The 23,671-nt window shown below is 44.4% G+C and overlaps 1 protein-coding gene across 1 annotated transcript in view; it reads right to left on the bottom strand.

The window, feature by feature from the left end:
* The window catches only part of tyw1 (tRNA-yW synthesizing protein 1 homolog), a 444,264-nt gene that overhangs the window by 396,831 nt on the left and 23,762 nt on the right, over positions 1-23,671 (bottom strand). Inside the window, exon 6 of the mRNA XM_084324651.1 lies at positions 7,021-7,296. Coding sequence (XP_084180777.1) covers positions 7,021-7,296 — 276 coding nt within the window. The remainder of the gene's footprint in view (positions 1-7,020; positions 7,297-23,671) is intronic.

The following is a 23,671-nucleotide window of genomic DNA, read 5'->3' as shown; positions in this document are numbered from 1 at the left end:
CTCCATCCGTGGTCCTGGGCTACTGCACCATGGGAGCTTATTCATGTGGATTACGCTGAGATAAACAGACAGCATTTCCTAGTGATCACAGACTGTCACTCTAAGTGGATGGAGGTGTTTCATACTCAACTGATGACAGCTGAAAAGACCATCGACCTACTGAGACACCTGTTCACGGCTTATGGCTTTCCCAAGGAACTGGTCTCAGATAATGGCCCTCCATTCACTTCAGCACTGTTTGAGACATTCCTGAGAAACAATGGGGTGAGACACACACCGATCATCCAGCCTCAAACGGAGCTGCAGAGAGGGCGGTGCAAATCTTTAAGAAAGCTTGGACTAAACAGGAGGTTCAGTCTGTGCCTACTCACCAGAGGCTCGCCCATTTTTTGTTCAGTTACCCGAACACACCCCACACAGTGACTGAACGTACACCAGCTGAATTGTTTCTGAGACGCCAACCCCGCACTCGCCTGACGCTACTGAAGCCAAACCTCTCGAACACTGTGGTTAAGCATCAACTGCAGCAGAATAAGGCCTATGACAAGCACTCAAAGCCTGTCAGACACTTCGGTGAGGGGGCGAAGGTGAAAGTGCGCGATTTCCGCCATCCCAAGCTCCTGTGGAACTCAGGGGTTATCCTACATCGCAAAGGCCCTTTAACCTATACAGTACAAGTGGGTCATCACCAGGTCAGTGTTCACGTCGATCATCTGTTGTGGTCTAACAGTGCTGCGTAAACAGACAAGGAGAGCAGTATCAACCCAGAGGACTTCGCTCCAGATTGGAGACGTGGTCAAGAGGAAGAGCCTGACGTACCAGCACAACCGGGCCCTCCACCCGAGGTCCAGGTTGAGAGACGCAATCCTGTACGCCAACGAAGACCACCTGAAAGGCTTGACCTTTAGTGATGTAACAGAGACTGGGCTGTCCTGGCAGAAATATACCGAACATAGAGTTGACATGTTTTTATGTCATTGCTTAATTTTAGTATATTTGTTTGTTGCTGCATTTTATTGTGGTAAGGTTATTCATAAAAGGGGAGGAGTGTAGTAGATTGCCCATTCTGTGTCATGCGCACTGGGGTCCCCGGACGGGGTTCCGTTACCATGTAAACAAGCAGTAAATTGTTACTTACATTAAGTCCGATGTCCGTCTATTCTTTACCAAGACTATTACAACAATGACAACAGTTCATCTGACACATGTTACAATGACAACAGTTCATCTGACACACGTTACAATGTGTACTATGACAGTAAACCATGGTGATTGTACTGGGATATGAGGACACTATGACAGTAGCAATGGTGATTTTACGGGGATATGAGGACACTATGACAGTAGCCATGGTGATTTTATTGGTGATTCATTTATCTGATTCAGAGCTATAAGCCCTATATTTAAATAAACCTTCATTTAGATGTAACAGCTCAAACTACATTTCTATGAGCCACAAATTCTGCCTCAAATTCACTGTCAATGGACCAACTCCAACATGTGTCACTTAAAGCGAGCAGATGAAATGGATGAGCGTCAGGAAGATAAATGATGATGATGACTGACAGTCACCCCTGCTGAGGGGATGAGTGCTGCAGATGGAGGAGAGAAACTCCCCACTAGTCGGGTCTGTGATGGCCGCTGCCATGACAACTACTTGTCGTATGTGTGTGTGTGGTGTGAAGTGTAGTGGATATGAAAGTAGTGAAATGTTGTGTGTGTGTGTGTGTGTGTGTGTGTGTGTGTGTGTGTGTGTGTGTGTGTGTGTGTGTGTGTGTGTGTGTGTGTGTGTGTGTGTGTGTGTGTGTGTGTGTGTGTGTGTGTGTGTGTGTGTGTGTGTGTGTGTGTGTGTGTACTGTACTTCCATCTGCACAAGTATAGTTGCAGTTAAATGGCAAATGGATAGTTGATGACAGTAATGACAAACTAAATATTCGGGGGGGGTCTGTGTACTGGAAAACATCTGCTATTCGAAAGAAAAGACAATCTGATAAGAGTGGTGTGTTAACATTACAGAACACCAAGCCCCGTCAGGGACCATGACTACCTCCAAGATGCGTGACGCTGTGAGATACTGCTCCCGTTCCTCAGATGAAGACGTTCTGAGCTGTTTTTCAGTTAAGGAGGCAAGATGGAGGCCATTATTGCAGCTCAAACCCAGCCTGATAAGAACTTGTTTAGGTCTAGAGAAGTGCCAATAAAATGTTAGCTTGTCGCACACCAAAGTCCCTTGATGGTGATAAAAAGTGTTTGGAGGCAATGGAGGACTCCGATTCTGTTATCAGGGGTGCAGTCTAGACAGACTCTGATTCTGTTATCAGGGGTGCAGTCTAGAGACTTATTCTGTTATCAGGGGTGCAGTCTAGACAGACTGATTCTGTTATCAGGGGTGCAGTCTAGACAAACTGATTCTGTTATCAGGGGTGCAGTCTAGACAAACTGATTCTGTTATTAGGGGTGCAGTCTAGACAAACTGATTCTGTTATCAGGGGTGCAGTCTAGACAAACTGATTCTGTTATCAGGGGTGCAGTCTAGACACACTCTGATTCTGTCCGTCTATAATTCTATCTATTGTAAAATTACTATAAAACAGTGTCTACAATGTACTATTATCTACAGTCGAGGTTCCATGGTAACCGGCATTCCATGTGCAGGCCGACCTTGAGGAGTTCTCTCTGTCGGGGGAGGACAAGAGCTATATGAAAAAGTTAAAAAACGAACTGGAAGAACGGGAGATTTGTTAGGCAAACTGCTTTACTGCCCGAAGCTTAAGTCATTGACTCGAGAATATATTCTGCCCTCTTATTTTTCCTGCATCAACTGCTCTGTTATTCTTATTACTTTTGCATAATTAAAAGAAATCCACATCTGAATAGAATAGCTACTGTTCCTAATTTATGCAAATTACATGTCGTCAGCTTGTGACTGCAACTTGTTCCTGTTCGCGGACGACTCAGCCCTGCTGGTCTCTGACAAGAACAAGTTACAGGTTGAAAAAACCCTCAGCTCGGAACTTGGCAGAATCTGCACATGGCTCGCTGATAACAAACTATCATTACACATGGGTAAAACAGAGTCCATTCTCTTCGGTTCAAATAACAAAGCAAGACCGACGGCTTCTCAGTTACAGTGGGTGACAATATTGTCACAAGGAAAGATGAAATTACATACCTGGGTTCCATCCTAGAGGCAAATCTTTCCTGTGACAAAATGGCATCCAATGTAATAAAAAAAAGTCAACCAACAAACTAGATTCTTGTACCGGATCTCCTCTCTGGTAAACAAGAATACCCTGAAGACTAACAGGAGCACTCATTCAAGGGTACTACGACTATGCTTGCACCTCATGGTACCAAAGCACCTCAAAGGCGCTAAAAACCAAATTACAAACATCACAAAACAAACTGGTCAGACTACTGCTTGACCTTACTCCTAGAACCCACCTCACCCCTGCCCACTTTGACAACCTAGGATGGCTTAGAGTAGACGACAGAGTACAGCAACTTGCAATGGGCCTGGTCTACAAGATACAGGTACCCATGTGCATGTCAAAATACTTCCCAAAGGTCAGGTCACGACCACAACACCAGAGGGAGCTCCACAAATCATGTTAAACCCAGATTCGGCTCAAACAAGGGACTAAACACGTTTCGCAATTATGCCACATCAATGTGGAGCGCCCTACCCACAGCTGTAAAGGAATGTGAATCACTACCCACTTTCAAAACCACTCTCAAAGAGCACCTATGGGAGACTGCAATTCGAAAAACTGGCCCCTGTAAATGTCCAAACCCAACCCCCTCCAATGTACAGTTTCCCCCCCCCCGCCTACCCAACCCCCCCCCCCCCCCCCCACCCAACCACCTCCAATGTACAGTTTCCCACCCCACCTACACAACCCCTAACCCCCCCCCACCCCACCTATCGAACCTCCTCCAATGTACAGTTTCTTCCCCCTCAAATGTATATACTCTCTTTTTAGACTCCTTTTGTACACAGACAGTACTGTATATTTGTAGATCTGGTATGTCATAAATGTCTAGATGCAACAGTACTGTCTACCTGTATGTCATGTATGTCATATATGTTATGATAAATTGAAAATGGGGGACCCTGATGTAAACAAGACGAAAGTCTTTCTCTGGTCTGCATCCCCTTAACAATTGTGTGTATTGAGCTGTACTGTAATGTACCCATTCTGCAATCTGTTAATACAAATTTCAATCAATCAATCAATAGAACAAAATAATTTTCAAGAGGATCTGAGCACGATCGGAATCCCCGAAACAAGCGAACCTGTTTAGTATCGCCCTCTTGTATTCAAAAAGTGTAGTTTCATAATGAATCTACTGTGTTTCAATGGACAACGATGGAAATTAATTAAAATCAAATACTTGTCGTTGACCAATAAACAATATATTTGCAAAGCTGCATGTGTTTGTGAAGTACTGAGCATATGACTGGATAAATGAGACTTGGATTATACTGCACAAGTTGTGAGAGTTTGTAAACTGATGTTTTGATATAGTTTTGCTCTTGTTAAACAAAATCTCCATTAACTTAAATTCATCAAGTATTTCTACCGTTTTCTGGATTCTACGTTCACTGTGGAGACATGAATTCAAGGCATCAGAGTAATTAATATACAAATGATCATTTTTGGGTGAAGTGGAATCTATTTCTTGGCATATTCATATGGGACACATGCCTGTAGGTATTTCCAATCAGCCGTTTGGAGCATCCCTAGAGCCGTTAGGGGTTCAGTGCCTTGCTCCAAAATACTTTGACCAGACACTGTGACTGCATTTGCACCTTCCGAAAACACAAACATTGACCCATTATCCCCAGTGATATGGACCCTTTGCAGTTTGCATACAGGCCAAACAGGTCCACTGACGATGCGGTCTCTCAAGTACTACACAGCACCCTCTCTCACCTAGACTGCCAGAAGGGGGGCTATGTGAGACTGTTGTTCATCGACTATAGCTCAGCGTTCAACAACATAGTCCCCACCAGGCTGGTGGACAAGCTGATCGAGCTGGGTCTGAGCTCCGCTCTGAGCGCCTGGATACTGGACTTTCTGAGTGAGAGGCCCCAGGCGGTCCAACACCATCACCCTGAGTATCGGGTCCCCCCAAGGCTGTGTTCTGAGCCCCCTGCTGTATTCACTATACACACATGATTGTGTGGCCAAGTTCAGCTCCAACTCCATAGTGAAGTTTGCGGACGACACAGTGGTGGTGGGGCTGATCTCTGACAACGACGAGAAGGCCTACCGGGAGGAGGTTGATGTACTGGAACACTGGGGTCAGGACAACAGCCTGCTCCTGAACATTGGTAAAACCAAGGAGCTGATCATGGATTTTAGGAGAACACAGCAGGGGACACACACACCACTGAGGATAAACGGGGCTACCGTGGACAGGGTGAGCAGCTTCAAGTACCTGGGGGTCCACATCTCAGAAGACCTGACATGGACAACACACATACTCAGTCGTAAAGAAGGCGAAACAGCGCCTCTACCACCTGAGACAGTTAAGGAAGTTCAGAGTATCGGGGAAGATACGCCAGTCCTTCTACTCCGGAGCTGTAGAGAGCATCTTGACCGGAAACATCACTGCCTGGTATGGAAACAGCAAGGTACAGGACAAGAAGGCCCTACAGAGAGTGGTGCGCTCAGCTGAGCGTACTACGGGTATTGCAATACCACCCATGCAGGTCTTATATAACAGGAGGTGCAAATCCAGAGCCTGCAGAATAATGAAAGACCCTCACCACCCCAACAACAGCCTGTTCAAGCTGCTGAGGTCAGGCAAACGCCTGCGAACACCAGCAACTAAGACAGAGAGACTTCGGCTCAGCTTCTTCCCCCAGGCCATCAGAGTCTTGAACACTGAACTCTCCACACACAAGCACACATGAGCACACACACACAAACTGTATACACTCACACACTAAGAGTCACTTTAGCATGAACACACACACACATGCTGCACACGCTCACACTCAACGGTCACTTGGAAAGGTCACTTTAAAAAAAAAAATTTTAATAAAAAAAGAACGGGAGGGGTTCTTGTATAGTAAACAGATGGATATAGCAAGCTAGCATAAGGAAACATAGTATAACTGTAGATTGTATAGTATAGCATTGTATAGTAGTGTACATAAAACCCAGTGCCTCATCCGTAGCTAACATCGCAGGACCTTAGCATGTCTTACCATGCTTTTTGTAAACTTTATGTACATTATACCTGTTATGTCTTATTCGTATTACTTGTATTATTGCACAAATGTCTTATTCTCATTCCTATTCTTATTACTTGTATAATTGCACAATCGCTGCGGGCATGACCCCCCGCATTTCACTGTATGCTTGTATGCCGTGACAAATAAAACTCTTGACTTGACTTGACTTGAACACACTCGGAGACGAAGAAAATGCAGAGTGATTAGACAAATTACTACGATAGAAGATAAAAATGTATTAATTAATTAATTTAAATGCACTATATAAATTACAGATATATATATATACAAATATATATAATAAAATAAAAAATACAAAAAATATACATACCGTAATTTTCGCACTATAAGCCGCACCTGAATATAAGCCGCAGCAGCTAAATTGAATGATGTGTACATATATAAGCCGCACTGGACTATAAGCCGCAGGTGTTTTAATGTTTAATTACCATATGTAATTAGCACTGGGACACAATACTGTCGGACAAATAACAAGAATTAACTCATTTACCAGTTGTATTAAGTTTAGCAAATAAGGGAACAGATAAATAACATTTCAATGCAGTCAAAAAAGCAATATTTTGATTTTTACATTTTCGGGTTTGGTCACGTCGAGTCACATATAAGCCGCACCGTTATATAAGCCGCAGGGTCGAAAAATGGGGGGGGAAAGCGCGGCTTATAGTCCGAAAATTACGGTATATACATTTTATATTATTACTGTACTTTATTCTAATTATATATAATAAATAATAATATAAATAAATCCTCACCTCAGAGCTGTGTTGCTGTGAAGTGGCCTCCTCCTCTGCCGACTGACCCTTCCTCTTCTTCTTTTTCTTCTTGTTCTTACAGCCTCCGCCGCAGCTGTTCTTATTCTCCCTCTTAGCCAGGGCCTGCAGGCGGCTCAGGAACTTGGCCTTCCAGGCTAGGAAGTCAGCCTGGACGCTGCCATGGCGGCTCCTCACAGCGTCGCAGTCGCCCTCCCCTCTGGTCAGGATGCGCGCGCCACTCAGTATCCACAGCCACTTGTCCACATTCCTACTCACCTGTAGAGGAAGGAAAGTCGAGGGGCTTAACGGATTGTACTGAACTTGCCGACATTATGGGAAATACGCTTACCATTTTTTCTCCGGAGTCAGACAATAAGATAAATACCAATTTCCTCTCAGTAGAAAGCTATCCGGCTGCAAGCTAGCTTAGCACAAATTTATGGAAGTTTATATGGACCATTAGCCTAGCTTAAGACTCCGGGAGAGGTGTTTTTGGCCAACGACTAGGCTAGCTAAGCTAGGCTAGGCTAGCTAAGCTAGGCTAGGCTAGCTTGCAGCCGGATAGCTTTCTATTGAACGCACAGAGAAGAAATGGGTAACTATCTTCTTGTCGGAGTCTGGAGAAGACGTTTAGCGCATGTTCGTTTAAAGGGCTGTTGTGAGGAGGGCATGTGTTAATTGGGACATAAAACTGGCCCCAGGAGAGGCTTGAAGCGCTTCAGCAACACAGCAGAGCTCTGTTGTGTATTTTTCTATTTCTCTTCCTTGTTGTTATATCGTATCTATATTGTTTTTTTGTGTTTTATTATAGTGCCATTTATTATAGTGTCATTTTGGTGCAACTACAGTCATTTTAAATGTGCTTTAGAAATACTATTTACTTACTTACTTACTTACTTACTTACTTACTTACTTACTTACTTACTTACTTACTTACTTACTTACTTACTTACTTACTTACTTACTTACTTACTTACTTACTTACTTACTTACTTACATGATTTTAACTAAAAATATAGCATAACTTTTCTCAAGTAATCGATCACCTTTATATTTCCATACTAATTCAATGACCAAAATGTAACTCGTTATTCATGAGCGCAATTATTAATTTTATTTTTAAACATAAATATGTTCCTTGCCATAGTTATATTTCTGGGTATTTTATTCCAATAAGCAACTGCTCTATACATTACCGTCTTTTTCAGAGCATTTATTTTTGGTAGAGGTAAAGTAAAGCATGAATCTAATGCTTGCCTTGTGCTATATCCATGTCTCATATTAGTTGGGTACAGTTGTGAGTGCAAACCCTCCGGTTTCCCAGTATTACAGATATTAAACAAAAAAAGTTACCAGGCTACATGCCATCCTCTGTTTCACTGTCATCCAGATCAGCGCGGCATGCATCCCTCCAACAATACTTCTCACAGAGCAGCGCAGAACGAGGCGTGCCGCCCTGTTCTGAGCGAACTGGAGTTTGTTCAGATCAAGCCTAGAGGCATTAGACCATATAGTAGGACAGTAGTCCAGGCGGGATAAGACCAAAAATTGTAGTAGTTTTTTTCCCCTTAACACCTCTTGCAGAGACAAGTCGCATTTCTTTCCTCTCTCCCAAGGCCTTCAAGGCCGTTCCTACCGCCGCCTCTACTGCACCATGGAGCCCGACGCTGCTATGCCCTGCTTCGTGCCGGTGGCCGGACTATACTCAAATCAACTCTAAATGGATCTAATCAGTGGATTGCATATTTTCTTCAAGAAGCAGAATAAGGCTAACCCTCTCTGCCTATTGGGACATCATAATTGGGCTACAAACTTGAAGACGTGGTATTATTTGGATTATCGAAGCTTTTGGACTGCAATAAGAAGATTTTGGATCTGTTTACCGCGCACAGGATCTACCAAAATGAACTGATAAGACACTTGGACACTTGGACTAATAATGCATTCAGTCATTTGGACGGGGTTGTTAAAACTCACTCCACTCAAATCAATAGAGTTATATTCCACTCTATTCAAATCAAATTTAAAGGGACGTGGCTGGGATAAATTGTGCCAGTCAGTCAGCCAAAACAAATTCTTGGACCAAGGTCGAACCGAGAGCTCTGGAGTCGAAGGCTCTCTGGGAGATAAGAGTGGCGAGCGGCGTCCCATAACCCCAATCCCTAGTCCCCCCCCCCCCCCCCTTCCTCTGCATTGGCGCTGCACTGTCGGCTGCCTCGTGTGAGGGAGACCTCCCCCACCCAGGACTTGGCTTGTGCACTCCCCCCCACCTTCCCCCCCCCTCCCACTCCCCCCGCCCCCCCCTACAGCCCTGTAACAACCCCAACCCACTCCCCCCTCCTTCCGTAAATGGCGCTGCCTATGACGGCTGCCAGTCTGTTTGCGGTGGTGAATATGCATATGTTTGTCTCAAGGCTCTGTACCATTATTACTATCTAAAATGTAATAATTGTGGAATATTACTGTAATGAGCTGTATGTGTATGATCCAAGCGTCCTATGATCCTCATAGGAGCATAACAGAAAAAAGCATTCCATGTGAAGGTATTCTGTATCTTTGCATGTCAACTAATAAAGACACTTGAACTTGAACTTGTACCATTAGTCAACAGATTTCTACACCTTCTGATCATTGAAGTACCACAGCCCATCTTAGCCACCATATTGCTAATGCGTTTCGACCAAGAAAGTGTTTCATCTATTACAACACCCAGCAGTTTTGCCTCACTGACCCGTTTGATATCAGCACAGTTCAGAACTAGATTTAATTTAGGAATTGATCTAGATGTATATTTTGAGGCTATCATTATACTCTTGGTTTTTGCAACATTTAACTTTAACTTATTTTCACTTACCCAGTTGGAAATTAGCACTCTCTCATCTTGCAATAACCTATTAACAGACTCAGATTTGTCCACCGCTACGTACACTGTAGTATCATCTGCATAGATCTCCATTGATGCATTATTAAGTACCAATGGTAAATATTTAACGAAGATTGCATACAATAAGGGACCCAGGCAACTCCCTTGGGGCACTCCGGCATGGAGTTCCCTCATCTCCGATAGTGTGCCATTAAACATCACGCGGACCTTTAAAAAAGTGAATATCAGGAAGGCAGCAGGTCCGGACGGCATCCCCGGCCGCGTCCTAAAAGTCTGTGCCGACCAACTGGCCCCAGTATTCACTGACATATTTAACCTGTCCTTAGAACAGGCTGTCATCCCCACCTGCCTGAAGAAGTCCACTATTATCCCTGTACCCAAAAAATCCAAGCCTGCTTGCCTCAACGACTACCGCCCTGTAGCTCTCACCTCCATAGCCATGAAGTGCTTTGAGAAGCTAGTAAAGGGCTACATCTGCTCCTCCCTCCCCATCAACATGGACCCCCTGCAATTTGCATACCGCCCCAACAGGTCCACGGAGGACGCCATAGCCCATGTGCTGCACACAGCAGCATCACACCTGGACAAGAGGCAGGGGAACTATGTGAGAATGCTATTCATTGACTACAGCTCGGCATTCAATACCATAGTCCCCTCCATACTCATAGCCAAGCTCAGGGACCTGGGCTTGAACTATGACCTCTGCCAGTGGGTCTTGGACTTCCTGACTGGCAGACCCCAGGTGGTGAGAGCAGGCAACTGCACCTCCTCATCCATCACCCTCAACATAGGGGCCCCCCAGGGCTGTGTTCTGAGTCCCCTCCTCTACTCCCTGTACACACACGACTGTGTGGCTCAGCGGAGTAGCAATACAATCATCAAATTTGCTGACGACACAGTGGTGGTGGGCCTGATCTCTGCCAACGACGAGAGGGCCTACCTGGAAGAGGTCAAGGTCCTGGCGGGATGGTGCCAGGAAAACAGCCTCTCCCTGAACGTCAGCAAAACAAAGGAGATGATTGTGGACTTCAGGAGGTCGGGGGTCAAGGACTACAGCCCCCTCAGCATCGACGGGGCACCGGTTGAGAGAGTCAACAGCTTTAAGTACCTCGGAGCCTACATATCCGAGGACTTGACATGGACCACACACATTGACAGTGTTGTGAAGAAGGCACAACAACGCCTCTACTTCCTCAGGCGCCTAAGGAAGTTCCAAGTCAGTCAGAAGATCCTTAAGAACTTCTACTCATGTACAATAGAGAGCATCTTGACCGGCAACATCACCTCCTGGTTTGGGAATAGCACTGCACAAGACCGAAGCAGACTACAAAGAGTGACACGTTCAGCCGAACGCACAATTGGAGGGGGGCTCCCCACCCTCCAGAACATTTACAACAAGCGTTGCAAGGGCAAGGCTAAGAGAATCATTAAAGACTCCAGTCACCCGAACAACTGCCTCTTTGAACTGCTGCGGTCAGGCAAGCGATACCGGAGTCTCAAGGCGAGCACAGAAAGACTCAGAAGAAGCTTCTATCCCCAGGCCATCAGGCTGCTAAACGAACAATGAACACTACACAACAACAACCACCAAACGCACATAGCACACACATCCACACGCACACACTCACTTTAAACAAACACACTGTAGCACCCACTCCACACACTTTATAGCACACACCCACTTTAAACAAACACACTGTAGCACCCACTCCCCACACTTTATATTTATTGATGAAGGATTGCACTACAACTCGTACACCTAGGCCTGCCGCGATAAGCAATAAATCGATTAATTGCCGCGATAATTAAAATGAATGCAATGATTTTGACGGGCGCGATTAATTGCTATTTGCGCGTTTGTTTTAATGAGGCGGAACCAGTGCCCCTTGCAGCCTCTCTCCGTGTGGGTTGGCCGCTGGCCTTACTACAGAGCACAGCACGGGAGCTCCGTGGGGCAGTAGCAACGCCACATATAGCTTAATACATTTCTCAATAGTGTTGCTCCTTTTAACCAAGTAGCGTTATTTGTAGTGTAACGTTAGAATAACACAGAATAACGTTAATACAATTACATGCATCATTGTTTACAATGAACGGGTGGGGCTAGTCAAAGCACTGGAGACGGGGACAAGTTAAACATGAATTAATTTATTATAACGGGTCGTTTTCGAGTCGTGCTGCAGTGCCTACGCACCACAGCTATTCTATTATATACTGCTTTGACGCTTCCTCCTCATCGTTGATTGCCTGTAGTAGCTGCATCTAACGTTAGTAGCTAACGTTAAAACTAAAAAACACAACCGGACGAGACAAGTTGTCGGCTAGGATAATCACAACAATACTTCCGGTCCGGTCGGTGGGCTTCAAAATAAAAGTCTTAAACCGGAAAAAACGGAGCGGTGGGCTTCAAAATAAAAGTTTTGGGAAATAAATTTCTCAAAAAAATTCTCTAACCGGTCGCAATAATATCGCTTATCGTGATATTTTCGGGGGCAATTAATCGCCCAGCAAAATGTGTTATCGTGGCAGGCCTACGTACACCTTACTGTAAATTGTACCTAAATTGTACCTCATCCCATTTCTGCTTTGCACTATATAGTACTGTACATTAGTACACTGCATAGTATTGTATATTATATGGTAACTCAGAACATTGTACATATGTCTATACCGAACACTGACCTCATTTTCTTCTTCTAAATTACATGCTATACTATGTTATTTGATACTATCTTGTCTAGCACAGTCTCTGGAGCGTAACAGTGAGAAGCATTTTGTATGAAAGTATTCTGTACTTCTGTATGACAACTATTAAAGAAACTTGAAACTTGAGCATTGTAGTCTATTAAGTAAGTAATTCTTTAACAACTTAATAGCACTTTCATTGAATTTATAAGGTGAAAGTTTCATGAGCAGAAGATCATGATCTATAATGTCGAATGCAGCGCTAAAATCCAGAAGCACAGCACCCACCTTTAAAGTAGCTGTTTATGGGCGGCTACGTGGCGTAGTGGGCAAGGCGCTCGCCACGAATGCAGAGACGCTGGGCTCGCCTGTTCGAGCCCAGCGCTCCACATTGCTTTCAGTTTAGCTGGTCGTTCATACTAATACACATTGGCCGTATTAGGGGGTGGGAAACTGATGGGTGGGGATCGGGCGTTGTGGACAGCGACTCCTACAGGTCGGTCGGTTGGTGCGCCTGCGCAGTAGAATCAGGAAGTGTCGGGGGCAGCGTGAGCCTCCCACGCGCTACTCCTCGCCACTGAGAGATCGAGCTGCGCAGGTGAAAAGATGCGACTGCTGTTACCTCAAGTACCGGAGGGGACTTGTGCTATGTATGACTTAGTCCACATTGCAGCCGGCTTGTGGGAGGCAAGAAACAGCGTTCGTGACAGGGGAGGGTTGAATTGGATGATACGAAATTGGGATGGGAGAAAATATAGAAAAAATGGGAGAAAAAGTGGATCAAAAAAAAGTAGCTGTTTATGACTACAGAAGTTGTAAAAAGCTACCTGACACCGGGGCCAGTGGGCCAGAATCCCTTCAAACGGCTCCACAGAGTAAAAATAAAAAAAGTAGTCTTGTTTTTCTTTTTGATCTTTTTCCCCCTCCATTTTCCTCCGATTTTCTCCCATCCCAATGTTAGTCGTATGCCAATTCCCAGTCCCTTCCTGGTCGCTGCGCACTTACCCCCCACAGTCAGATCATCTGGGAGAGTGGAGGCTACCACGTGCTTCCTCCGACACACGTCCAGCCAATCACCGCTTCTTTTCACCTGGCAGCGCGGATTCTCATCGAGAGGGCGTAGCGTGTGGGAGGATCACACTATCCCCCTCAAGTCCTATCCGCGCTTAGCAGGCGCCCCGACCGAACTGTAGGAGTCGCTGTTTACAACGACCCGGACCCACCCCGCCAGCTTCTCCCACCCTCTAATACAGCCAATTGTATTAGTGCAGACGGCCAGCCAAGCTGGTGACAACCCCCGGAGCTGTGAGCTGGATATATCGAACAGGCGAATCCAGCTCACAGCTCCGGGGTTGGTGACGAACGCAATCTCCGCTCGGCCACCTAACCGCCTTAAAAGTAGTCTTGTTTTAAAAACAACTAAGGGTATGGTTAGTTAAGAAGTAGACTGGTCTTTGTCTGTATTATATTGTCCATTATTTTCCTTTGTTTGATTTCTTCAAAAGAAAAATGTCAATGTGTCAACTATTCTTGTTTGTGTGTGTGTACAGTATTTGTATGTGTAGTGTATGTGTATGTGTAGTGTATGTGTATGTGTGTGTGTATGTGTGTGTATGTGCATGTGTGTGTGTGTGTATGCGTATGTGTGTGTGTATGTATGCATGTGTATGTATGCATGTGTGTGAGTGTGTTTCTTAATAACTCATTGGCCGCCAAAAACAAGTATTCTCGTGTTTCGTCGCCAACCGTTCAGTGCCAAAAACGGGTTTTCTCGTTTTTAGATCCTTTGATCTTTTTCCTTTGATCCCCATTCTAAACACTTGCTCGGAGCTGCCTGTGTCTCCCTGGCACCGCTGCCTTCGTTAAAATTGCAATGACGATCGAATCCCGCCAGGTGGCAGTATCACCTACCTTTTGAACTGGGGATATCAGTTGTCTTTCAGTACTGAGGTACCTCCGGCTGCTTCCCCCTCAAAGTGAATCAGGACATAGCAATCGGTCGGAGATTTGATGCCTCAAACCTATTATTTCCCGTATGATAGCCATACCCAATATACACGAGTAATTGCTATCGCAATGGGACAACTGGGATTTATTCATTTTGGAGTACCTTCTGACTAAGGTAAGGTCTATTTTAGGTAACCTGCTGGTATTTTTTTAACCTAAAACATGCTTTTGAATCGATCAGTGTCGTATTTTACCGAACCTAAAAACATGTTTTCGGTAAAGATCGCAGTCTCGTGGTAAAACAACCCCCCCCCCCATGATGATTTTGTGAAGAAACATATATGGTATATACCTTTAATTTGGAAATATTTGGTGTTTCAGGCAAGCAACCCGAACGATTTGGCGGTATGCATATAACATGTCATATCTCACGATCTAGAATTATTTTGGAAAGGGGCGATGTTTAGCGTGTAATAGCGTACTAACTAAAGTATGTAGAAATGAACTGGAGTCAGTGTTGGACTATAAACAATGCCTGTCAAATTAGCCATACTATTGTCTCCATAGCTATAATACAGAACACACGATGGGTCCCCAAACATCACGAAAATGGTCAATAACGCTGGCGCCATTGAGTAGAGATGGGAAAACAGTGTGGCGGTCAATGAGTTAAAGCCACTTCTTATTTGAAAGTGTCTGTTATTTTCTCATCCATTTCCTTTTATTTTAAATTTGATTTAAACGTGTCTGTTATTTTCTCTTTCTTTGTACTTGATTCTTTAATTTCTTTTTTTTTTTTAATTTTTTTTATTATTGCAAAACAAAACTTATTAAAAGTCAGTACTCAACACACAATGTATAATGAAACTTTCAGTAAAGGTGGTTAAAATATATGCAAGTACAGAAACAGGATAAAACAAAAATAGTCAATAATAACATTTTAACCGTATACAGTGTATATCCAGCGAAGTTACAATTATATAAATGTTAGTATATAATATACCCCTAATACCTATTTTCTAAAACCCTACACACATATGCTCCAGCTCAAACCCCCCCCTCCCGGACCCCCTCTTGGATAGTACCTCCATTATCCCTCACTCCTAACCAGACACCACCATTATAGGCTAGCTTTTATTCTCTCCACCACTTCTTTTTTTTTTTTATCCACTTTTTCTCCCATTTTTCTATATTTTCTCCCATCCCAATTTCGTATCATCCAATTCAACCCCTCCCCTGTCACGAACGCTGTTTCTTGCCTCCCACAAGCCGGCTGCAATGTGGACTAAGTCATACATAGCACAAGTCCCCTCCGGTACTTGAGGTAACAGCAGTCGCATCTTTTCACCTGCGCAGCTCGATCTCTCAGTGTCGAGGAGTAACGCGTGGGAGGCTCACGCTGCCCCCGACACTTCCTGATTCTACTGCGCAGGCGCACCAACCGACTTGTAGGAGTCGCTTGTTCACAACGTTCGATCCCCACCCTTCAGTTTTCCCTCCCCGTAATACGGCCAATGTGTATTACTGCGGACGACCAGCTAAACTGAAAACAATGTGGAGAGCTGGATTCGAACACGCGAATCCTAGCGTCTCCACACTGGTGGCGAGTGCCTTGCCCACTACACCACCTAGCCGCCCTTCTCTCTCCACCACTTCTAACCACATTGACATTTTGGATTCATTGAGCCCCAGAATTCTTGCTGTAGATATTTCTTGATATATCACATCGAGATATGTAAGAAACCACACTTTCCGGCACATTTTTTCCGGTTGAAACCAACGTGATGCGATCAGTTTTTTAGCTACTGTGATAGCCGATAAAACCAATCTTTTTAGTTGTGGATTCACTGCAAACTCAAAAACATCATTCAATAGCAATACCGCGGGGTGTACAGGTATATTCCAAAATACGAGTATTGATAATTGTTGGGACACATCTTTCCAGAATGCCTTAACTGGTGGGCAGTCCCAATACATGTTCAAGTTCAAGTTCTTTAATAGTTGTCATACAGAAGTACAGAATACTTTCATACAAAATGCTTCTTACTGTTACGCTCCAGAGACTGTGCTAGACAAGATAGTATCAAATAACATAATAACATAATATAGCATGAATTTAGAAGAAGAAAATGAGGTCACAGTGTTCGGTATAGACATATGTACAATGTTCTGAGTTACCATATAATATACAATACACAATACTATGCAGTGTACTAATGTACAGTACTATCTAGTGCAAAGCAGAAATGGGATGAGGTACAATTTTAGGTACAATTTACAGTAAGGTGTACGAGTTGTAGTGCAATCCTTCATCCATAAATATAAAGTGTGGGGAGTGGGTGCTACAGTGTGTTTGTTTAAAGTGGGTGTGTGCTATAAGTGTGTGGAGTGGGTGCTACAGTGTGTTTGTTTAAAGTGAGTGTGTGCGTGTGGATGTGTGTGCTATGTGCGTTTGGTGGTTGTTGTTGTGTAGTGTTCATTCATTGTTCGTTTAGCAGCCTGATGGCCTGGGGATAGAAGCTTCTTCTGAGTCTTTCTGTGCTCGCCTTGAGACTCCTGTATCGCTTGCCTGACGGCAGCAGTTCAAAGAGGCAGTTGTTCGGGTGACTGGAGTCTTTAATGATTCTCTTAGCCTTGCCCTTGCAACGCTTGTAGTAAATGTTCTGGAGGGTGGGGAGCCCCCCTCCAATTGTGCGTTCGAATGAACGTGTCACTCTTTGTAGTCTGCTTTGGTCTTGTGCAGTGCTATTCCCAAACCAGGAGGTGATGTTGCCGGTCAAGATGCTCTCTATTGTACATGAGTAGAAGTTCTTAAGGATCTTCTGGCTGACTTGGAACTTCCTTAGGCGCCTGAGGAAGTAGAGGCGTTGTCGTGCCTTCTTCACAACACTGTTAATGTGTGTGGTCCATGTCAAGTCCTCGGATATGTAGGCTCCGAGGTACTTAAAGCTGTTGACTCTCTCAACCGGTGCCCCGTCGATGCTGAGGGGGCTGTAGTCCTTGACCCCCGACCTCCTGAAGTCCACAATCATCTCCTTTGTTTTGCTGACGTTCAGGGAGAGGCTGTTTTCCTGGCACCATCCCGCCAGGACCTTGACCTCTTCCAGGTAGGCCCTCTCGTCGTTGGCAGAGATCAGGCCCACCACCACTGTGTCGTCAGCAAATTTGACGATTGTATTGCTACTCCGCTGAGCCACACAGTCGTGTGTGTACAGGGAGTAGAGGAGGGGACTCAGAACACAGCCCTGGGGGGCCCCTATGTTGAGGGTGATGGATGAGGAGGTGCAGTTGCCTGCTCTCACCACCTGGGGTCTGCCAGTCAGGAAGTCCAAGACCCACTGGCAGAGGTCATAGCCCAAGCCCAGGTCCCTGAGCTTGGCTATGAGTATGGAGGGGACTATGGTATTGAATGCCGAGCTGTAGTCGATGAATAGCATTCTCACATAGTTCCCCTGCCTCTTGTCCAGGTGTGATGCTGCTGTGTGCAGCACATGGGATATGGCGTCCTCCGTGGACCTGTTGGGGCGGTATGCAAATTGCAGGGGGTCCATGTTGATGGGGAGGGAGGAGCAGATGTAGCCCTTTACTAGCTTCTCGAAGCACTTCATGGCTATGGAGGTGAGAGCTACAGGGCGGTAGTCGTTGAGGCAAGCAGGCTTGGATTTTTTGGGTACAGGGATAATAGTGGACTTCTTCAGGCAGGTGGGGATGACAGCCTGTTCTAAGGACAGGTTAAATATGTCAGTGAATACTGGGGCCAGTTGGTCGGCACAGACTTTTAGGACGCGGCCGGGGATGCCGTCTGGACCTGCTGCCTTCCTGATATTCACTTTTTTAAAGGTCCGCCTCACCTCATGCTCTGTTACCCTGAACACTGCGCCTCCATCAGCAGCCGACCCCCCCCCCCCCATTGCCGAGGCTTGTGAGCTGGTGTTGTTATTACCAGCATCAAACCTCGCATAGAAGGTATTGAGGTCATTTGCTAAGGAGATGTCACTGTTCAGTTTGAGGGAGGCGCCTTTGTAGTCTGTCATCGTTTTGAGCCCCTGCCACATAGCTCTAGAGTCAGCTTGTTCAAACTGGAGTTCAATTTTATCCCTGTAGCGTCGTTTGGCCTCTGACACAGTCCTCCTTACGTTGTATCGCGCCACCTTGTGGTCATTCATGTTGCCTGCCTCTAGGCCGTCGTTGTATGCTTTGGTGCGCTCTCTCAGAGCTTCACGGACGGATTTGTCTACCCAGGGTTTTTGATTTGGGTAAACTTTCATTTTGGTAGTGGGGATTGTTTCTTTCACCCTAGTACAAACATAGTCCAGCACTGTCTCCGTGTAGGCATTAATGTTATCTGTGTCGCGGAACACATTCCAGTCTGTGTTGTGAAACACTGACCGGATCGTATCCTCTGACGTCACATCCCATTTCTGCACCTCTCGCGAGACTACGGGAGTACTTTTAATTCTCTGTCTGTACTTCGGTGTAAGAAAAATTGATGCGTGATCTGACTTACCGAAGCCACTATCAGAATGAGCCTTGTAGCCACCTTTAAATTGCGTGTAACAGTGATCTAGGATGTTACCGCCTCTGGTGTTGCAAGTCACATGCTGATAGAAGTCGGGCAATACCTTTCTCAGATTGGCGCTATTGAAATCTCCCAGAACTAAAATGGCGGCGTTAACATTCGCCTCTTGGATTCTATTTACCTCGTCGTGTAGTCTGGAGAGCGCAACCTTGTTGCTGGCTTCAGCTTGCGGTGGAATATACACTCCGACCAGGACGATCGCCGTTAACTCCCTCGGGAGGAAGAAAGGACGACACTTGATGGTTATATATTCCAGTTCTGGGGAGCAGTGGTTGGATAGTTCCTTCACGTTACTTGGGTCACTCCAATTTTTGTTCAACATGAAGGCAATACCTCCTCCACGTTGTTTACCGGATTCTGCTGTTCTATCCTTGCGGTGAATGAAGAAATGATCGGCCGGTAGGATGGCGTGGTCTGGGACTTCTGGCGCCAGCCACGTCTCGATGAAGCAGAGAACGTTACAGTCCCTAACGTCTCTCTGGAATTGAATCCTTGCTCGGATGTCGTCTAGTTTATTGTCTATTGATTGTACATTGGCTAGCAATATACTGGGTAGTGGTGTCCTGTGCCGCCTGGTTCTCAGCCTGTTACGGACTCCAGCTCTCTTTCCTCGCCGTCTGGGTCCTTTGTCCCTGGGGGCGAGATCCGGTCCTGATGTCCTCAAGATCTCAACGGGCCATTGTTGCGGTTCAGAGAGCTGATCCAGAGAGTAATCCAGTCGGTAAGTTTCCCGTAATCCAATGTCTATTAGTGACTGACGGTCATACACATTAATTGCACCTACTGTTGGTACAGACAAAACTCTTAAAACTATAAATATTAACAAAAGTATGCACAGTCTCGACGGAGCGCACAGACAGGCAGCCGGACGTAGCGGCGCCATCTTAGGGTATGTGCATAAATGTTCCTTCGTCCCCATTTGTACATTGGGAGCATTTGGAGTCTTGTATAAGCCCCATTTTGCACAGCCTTATAGGAGTCAAGTATGTCCTGTGAATATAGTTCAGATTGATTTGTTGATGATCCGGGTTCCTTGATGTAAGTCGGACATTTGCCCAGGCTCCTTGCCAATCAAAGTCATTTTCCAGGTCTGGTATATCCCTCCTCCAGACATTGTCTAGTTGAAGGGTTTCATACGAGGACGTTAGTAATTGATAATAAAAACCTGATACAAAACCTCCCAATGTATCTCTTTCATAGAAAAATTTGTGGTATCTGTGGTGTTCAATTGGTATGTGTAATGGAACACCGTGAGATCTCATACAAAGTCGTAACTGTATGTAAAAAAGCCATGTGGACTCGGTGAGGTTAAACTTTATGCATATTTCGACATAACTACAGAGGCCCTTGTTATTAAAAATATCCCCTAATGAGTGTATGCCTCTCTCTTCCCATATAGGGAATCTTATAGGTCGTTTTCCCATTAAGAGAGCATTGTTATTGAATATGGGAGTGTGATTATGCCATACTTGAGGGTTAGGAAATTTCCTTTGTGTTTCCCGCCATGTCCTGATTGCATGGGTTATTATTGGGCCAAATTCTCGCTCACAATGCTTGATTGAAAGTTTAGTGTATGCTATGTCTTTCAATCTCTGTGGGGCTACTATGTTTTCTTCTAATTTTCTCCAAGATACCAAAGCCTCGGGGTCAAACCATATCTTCTTCAATGGTCTTAATGTGAAGGCATTAAAATATTGTAACAAATCTGGGACTGCCATGCCACCGTCTGCTTTATTTCTCTGTGCGGTGGATCTTTTTATGCGAGGTGGTTTGTTATTCCAAATAAATTTGTATGTGGAGGTTTGTAATCTTTTCCAGTAGCCCTCTGGAGGAGGTAACGGAAGCATTGAGCTGAAGAAATTGATTCTTGGTAATACATCCATCTTAACTATTGATACCCTTGCCTGTACTGAGTTTTTAAGTTTTGCCCACCTGTCCAGGTCGTCCTTGATTTTGTTCTGTATTTTTGTGTAATTGTGCTTCACCGTTTGTCTTATGGTGGGAAATATTTCCACACCCAAGCATCTGAAATGTTTGACCATGGGTATCGCACCTGGGAGGGTTGTCTCTTTTTTTGCACTGGTGTTAAGAGGAAGAAAAGCCGACTTAGGCCAATTTATTTTAAATCCCGATAAATCACCAAAGTTCTCTATCAACTTGAGTATAAGCGGCAATGTGTTGTTGGGGTTTTGCATGAACAATATTACGTCGTCCGCATATAAACTAATTTTATGATGTGTGCCCTTGATTACTATTGGTTCTATGTGTTGGGATTGTCTTATAAATTGTGCTAAAGGTTCTAATGATAGATCGAATAGTCCGGGACTAAGAGGGCAACCTTGTCTGGCTGAGCGTGATACCGGAAAGATATCGGAGATGAATGTGCCTGTTGTAATCCTGGCCGATGGGTCCTTGTATAGTACTTTAATCATATCAATGAAACCTTTTCCTAACCCCATCCTTTCCAATACTGCCCATAGAAACGACCATTCCAACCTGTCAAATGCTTTCATAGCATCCAGGGATAGTATCGCCTTAGGTGTGATGTCCTCTTTGTCTGTATCTAGTACGTGCAGTATTCGCCTTATGTTATCATTGATCAGGCGACCTTTTATGAAGCCTGTTTGGTCCGGATGAACTAAAGACGTCATATGCTTTTGCAATCTGATGGCTAATATCTTAGAGTACAGTTTGACATCGGTTCCGAGGAGGCTTAAAGGACGGTAACTACCGCACTCAGTGGGGTCTTTGTCTTTTTTGTGAAGAACTGAAATGAGTGCGGTATTTTGGTGTTCAATGAAGCTTCCCTCTTTGACTGAGTATAAGATCATATTTAGTAATAAGGGTCCAAATATGTCCCAGCAAGAAATGTACATTTCTGATGGGATACCGTCAATTCCCGGAGCTTTGCCGTTTTTCATTCCGGATATGGCCTTCTTGAGTTCTTCTAATGTGATCGGTACTTCTAACTGTTTAGCGTCTTCATCCGTAAGTTTAGGGAGAGTAATTTGATTAAGATATGTGTCTAATTTGTCTTGATCAAAGGTCGTTTCTGAGTTATATAAATCGGAGTAGAATTCTTTGAATGTATCGTTTATTATTTTGGGTTCTGTTACTAGAGCTTGTTGTTTCCTAATGGCAGTTATATCTGCAAATTTTGCATTAATTCTTAGTCGCATGGCTAATAGGTGACTAGGTTTAGAACCTTGGAAGTACTGCTGTTGTCTAGTGCTGCGTATTTGCAATTCCGATTTTTGTCTGTACATTGCTTTGATCTCTGTCTTTAGAATGTTAACTTGGTTATCTAGTCTAGTAGAGTTGTTGTATTTTAAAGAATTAAAAAGCGTTGAGTAAAGCGTTTCCATTTCAGACAGTTTTGTGTTTTGATTTTTGCGCAATATGGAGGTAAATCTATCCGAGAAATCCTTGATCATATTCTTTACCGACATCCATAATATTCTGGGATCTTGCACCGAGTTAGCATTATCTTGTAGGAATACTGTGAGAGCTTCTTTAATTTGTGTAATGAATTCCTTGTTGTTAAGCAGCATCGAATTAAAACGCCATCTTGGGGCCCGGGTAGATAGTGTACCAAATGTTGCTTTCAGGATTAAGTAGCAGTGATCTGATAGCGCATTGGGTGTCATTTCCACTTCATATTTATCAAATATTCTCGGGGATGCAAAGACGTAATCAATTCTGGATAGTGTGTTGTGTCTCGCCGAACGACAGGAGTACTTGCGGGTCATGGGGTTAAGTGAACGCCATAAATCAGTTACTCCTGTTGATTTCGACCAATCTTTTAATGCTTTAGATGAATTATTTTGTTCGCTGGAGAAGGAAAGGTAAGTTTTGTCCATCCTTGGGTTCCAAATGGCATTAAAATCCGCACCTATTATATATGAGTACTCGGGATGGTTTAACATTTCTCCTGTTAGTGAAGTGAAGAAACCCACTTCGTACAAATTCGGGGCATATACCGCTGCCAATGCAATTTTCCTGTTATTGTGTATAATCCTAGCTATAGTTATGCGCCCCTCAGCATCCGACCATACCCCTTTCAATTCGATATTTAATTTGCGTCTGACGACTATGGCTACCCCTCTAGTTCTCGTAGCAAAAGAAGAGTGACTAATATTATGGTATATGTTATCCGCTAACGTATTTATGTCTCCCTCTAAAATGTGCGTTTCGCTTAATAGAGCCACGTCCACATGTTCTTTTTTCATCAGTGTAAGCACGCTTTTGCGCTTGTGTTGTTTGTTTATCCCACCGGTGTTCCATACCATTATATTCAAACTAGCCATAGTCTATGCATGTTTTCGTGTAGTTTTTGGTAATGTTTCTGGAGTATGAAGCTACAATAGATGCACATCCAATTAATGAGGTCCCGTTGAGAGCTGAGCTTAAAAACATATATATATACAAATAAAAATCCCCTATTTTCCCCTCACCCAGAAAGTCGAACATGCCTGTGTTCCAAGAACACATCCTCCGCGATTGACTTTCTCCCATGGTCCACCGGATTGCCCAAACTGAGCATTGTAATCCTAATT

This window comes from Notolepis coatsorum (genome assembly GCF_963971535.1).
Source record: "Notolepis coatsorum genome assembly, chromosome: 1".
NCBI lineage: Eukaryota > Metazoa > Chordata > Actinopteri > Aulopiformes > Paralepididae > Notolepis > Notolepis coatsorum.
Note: the sequence above shows the minus strand (reverse complement) of the source record. Positions and strands in the feature narration are given on the sequence as shown.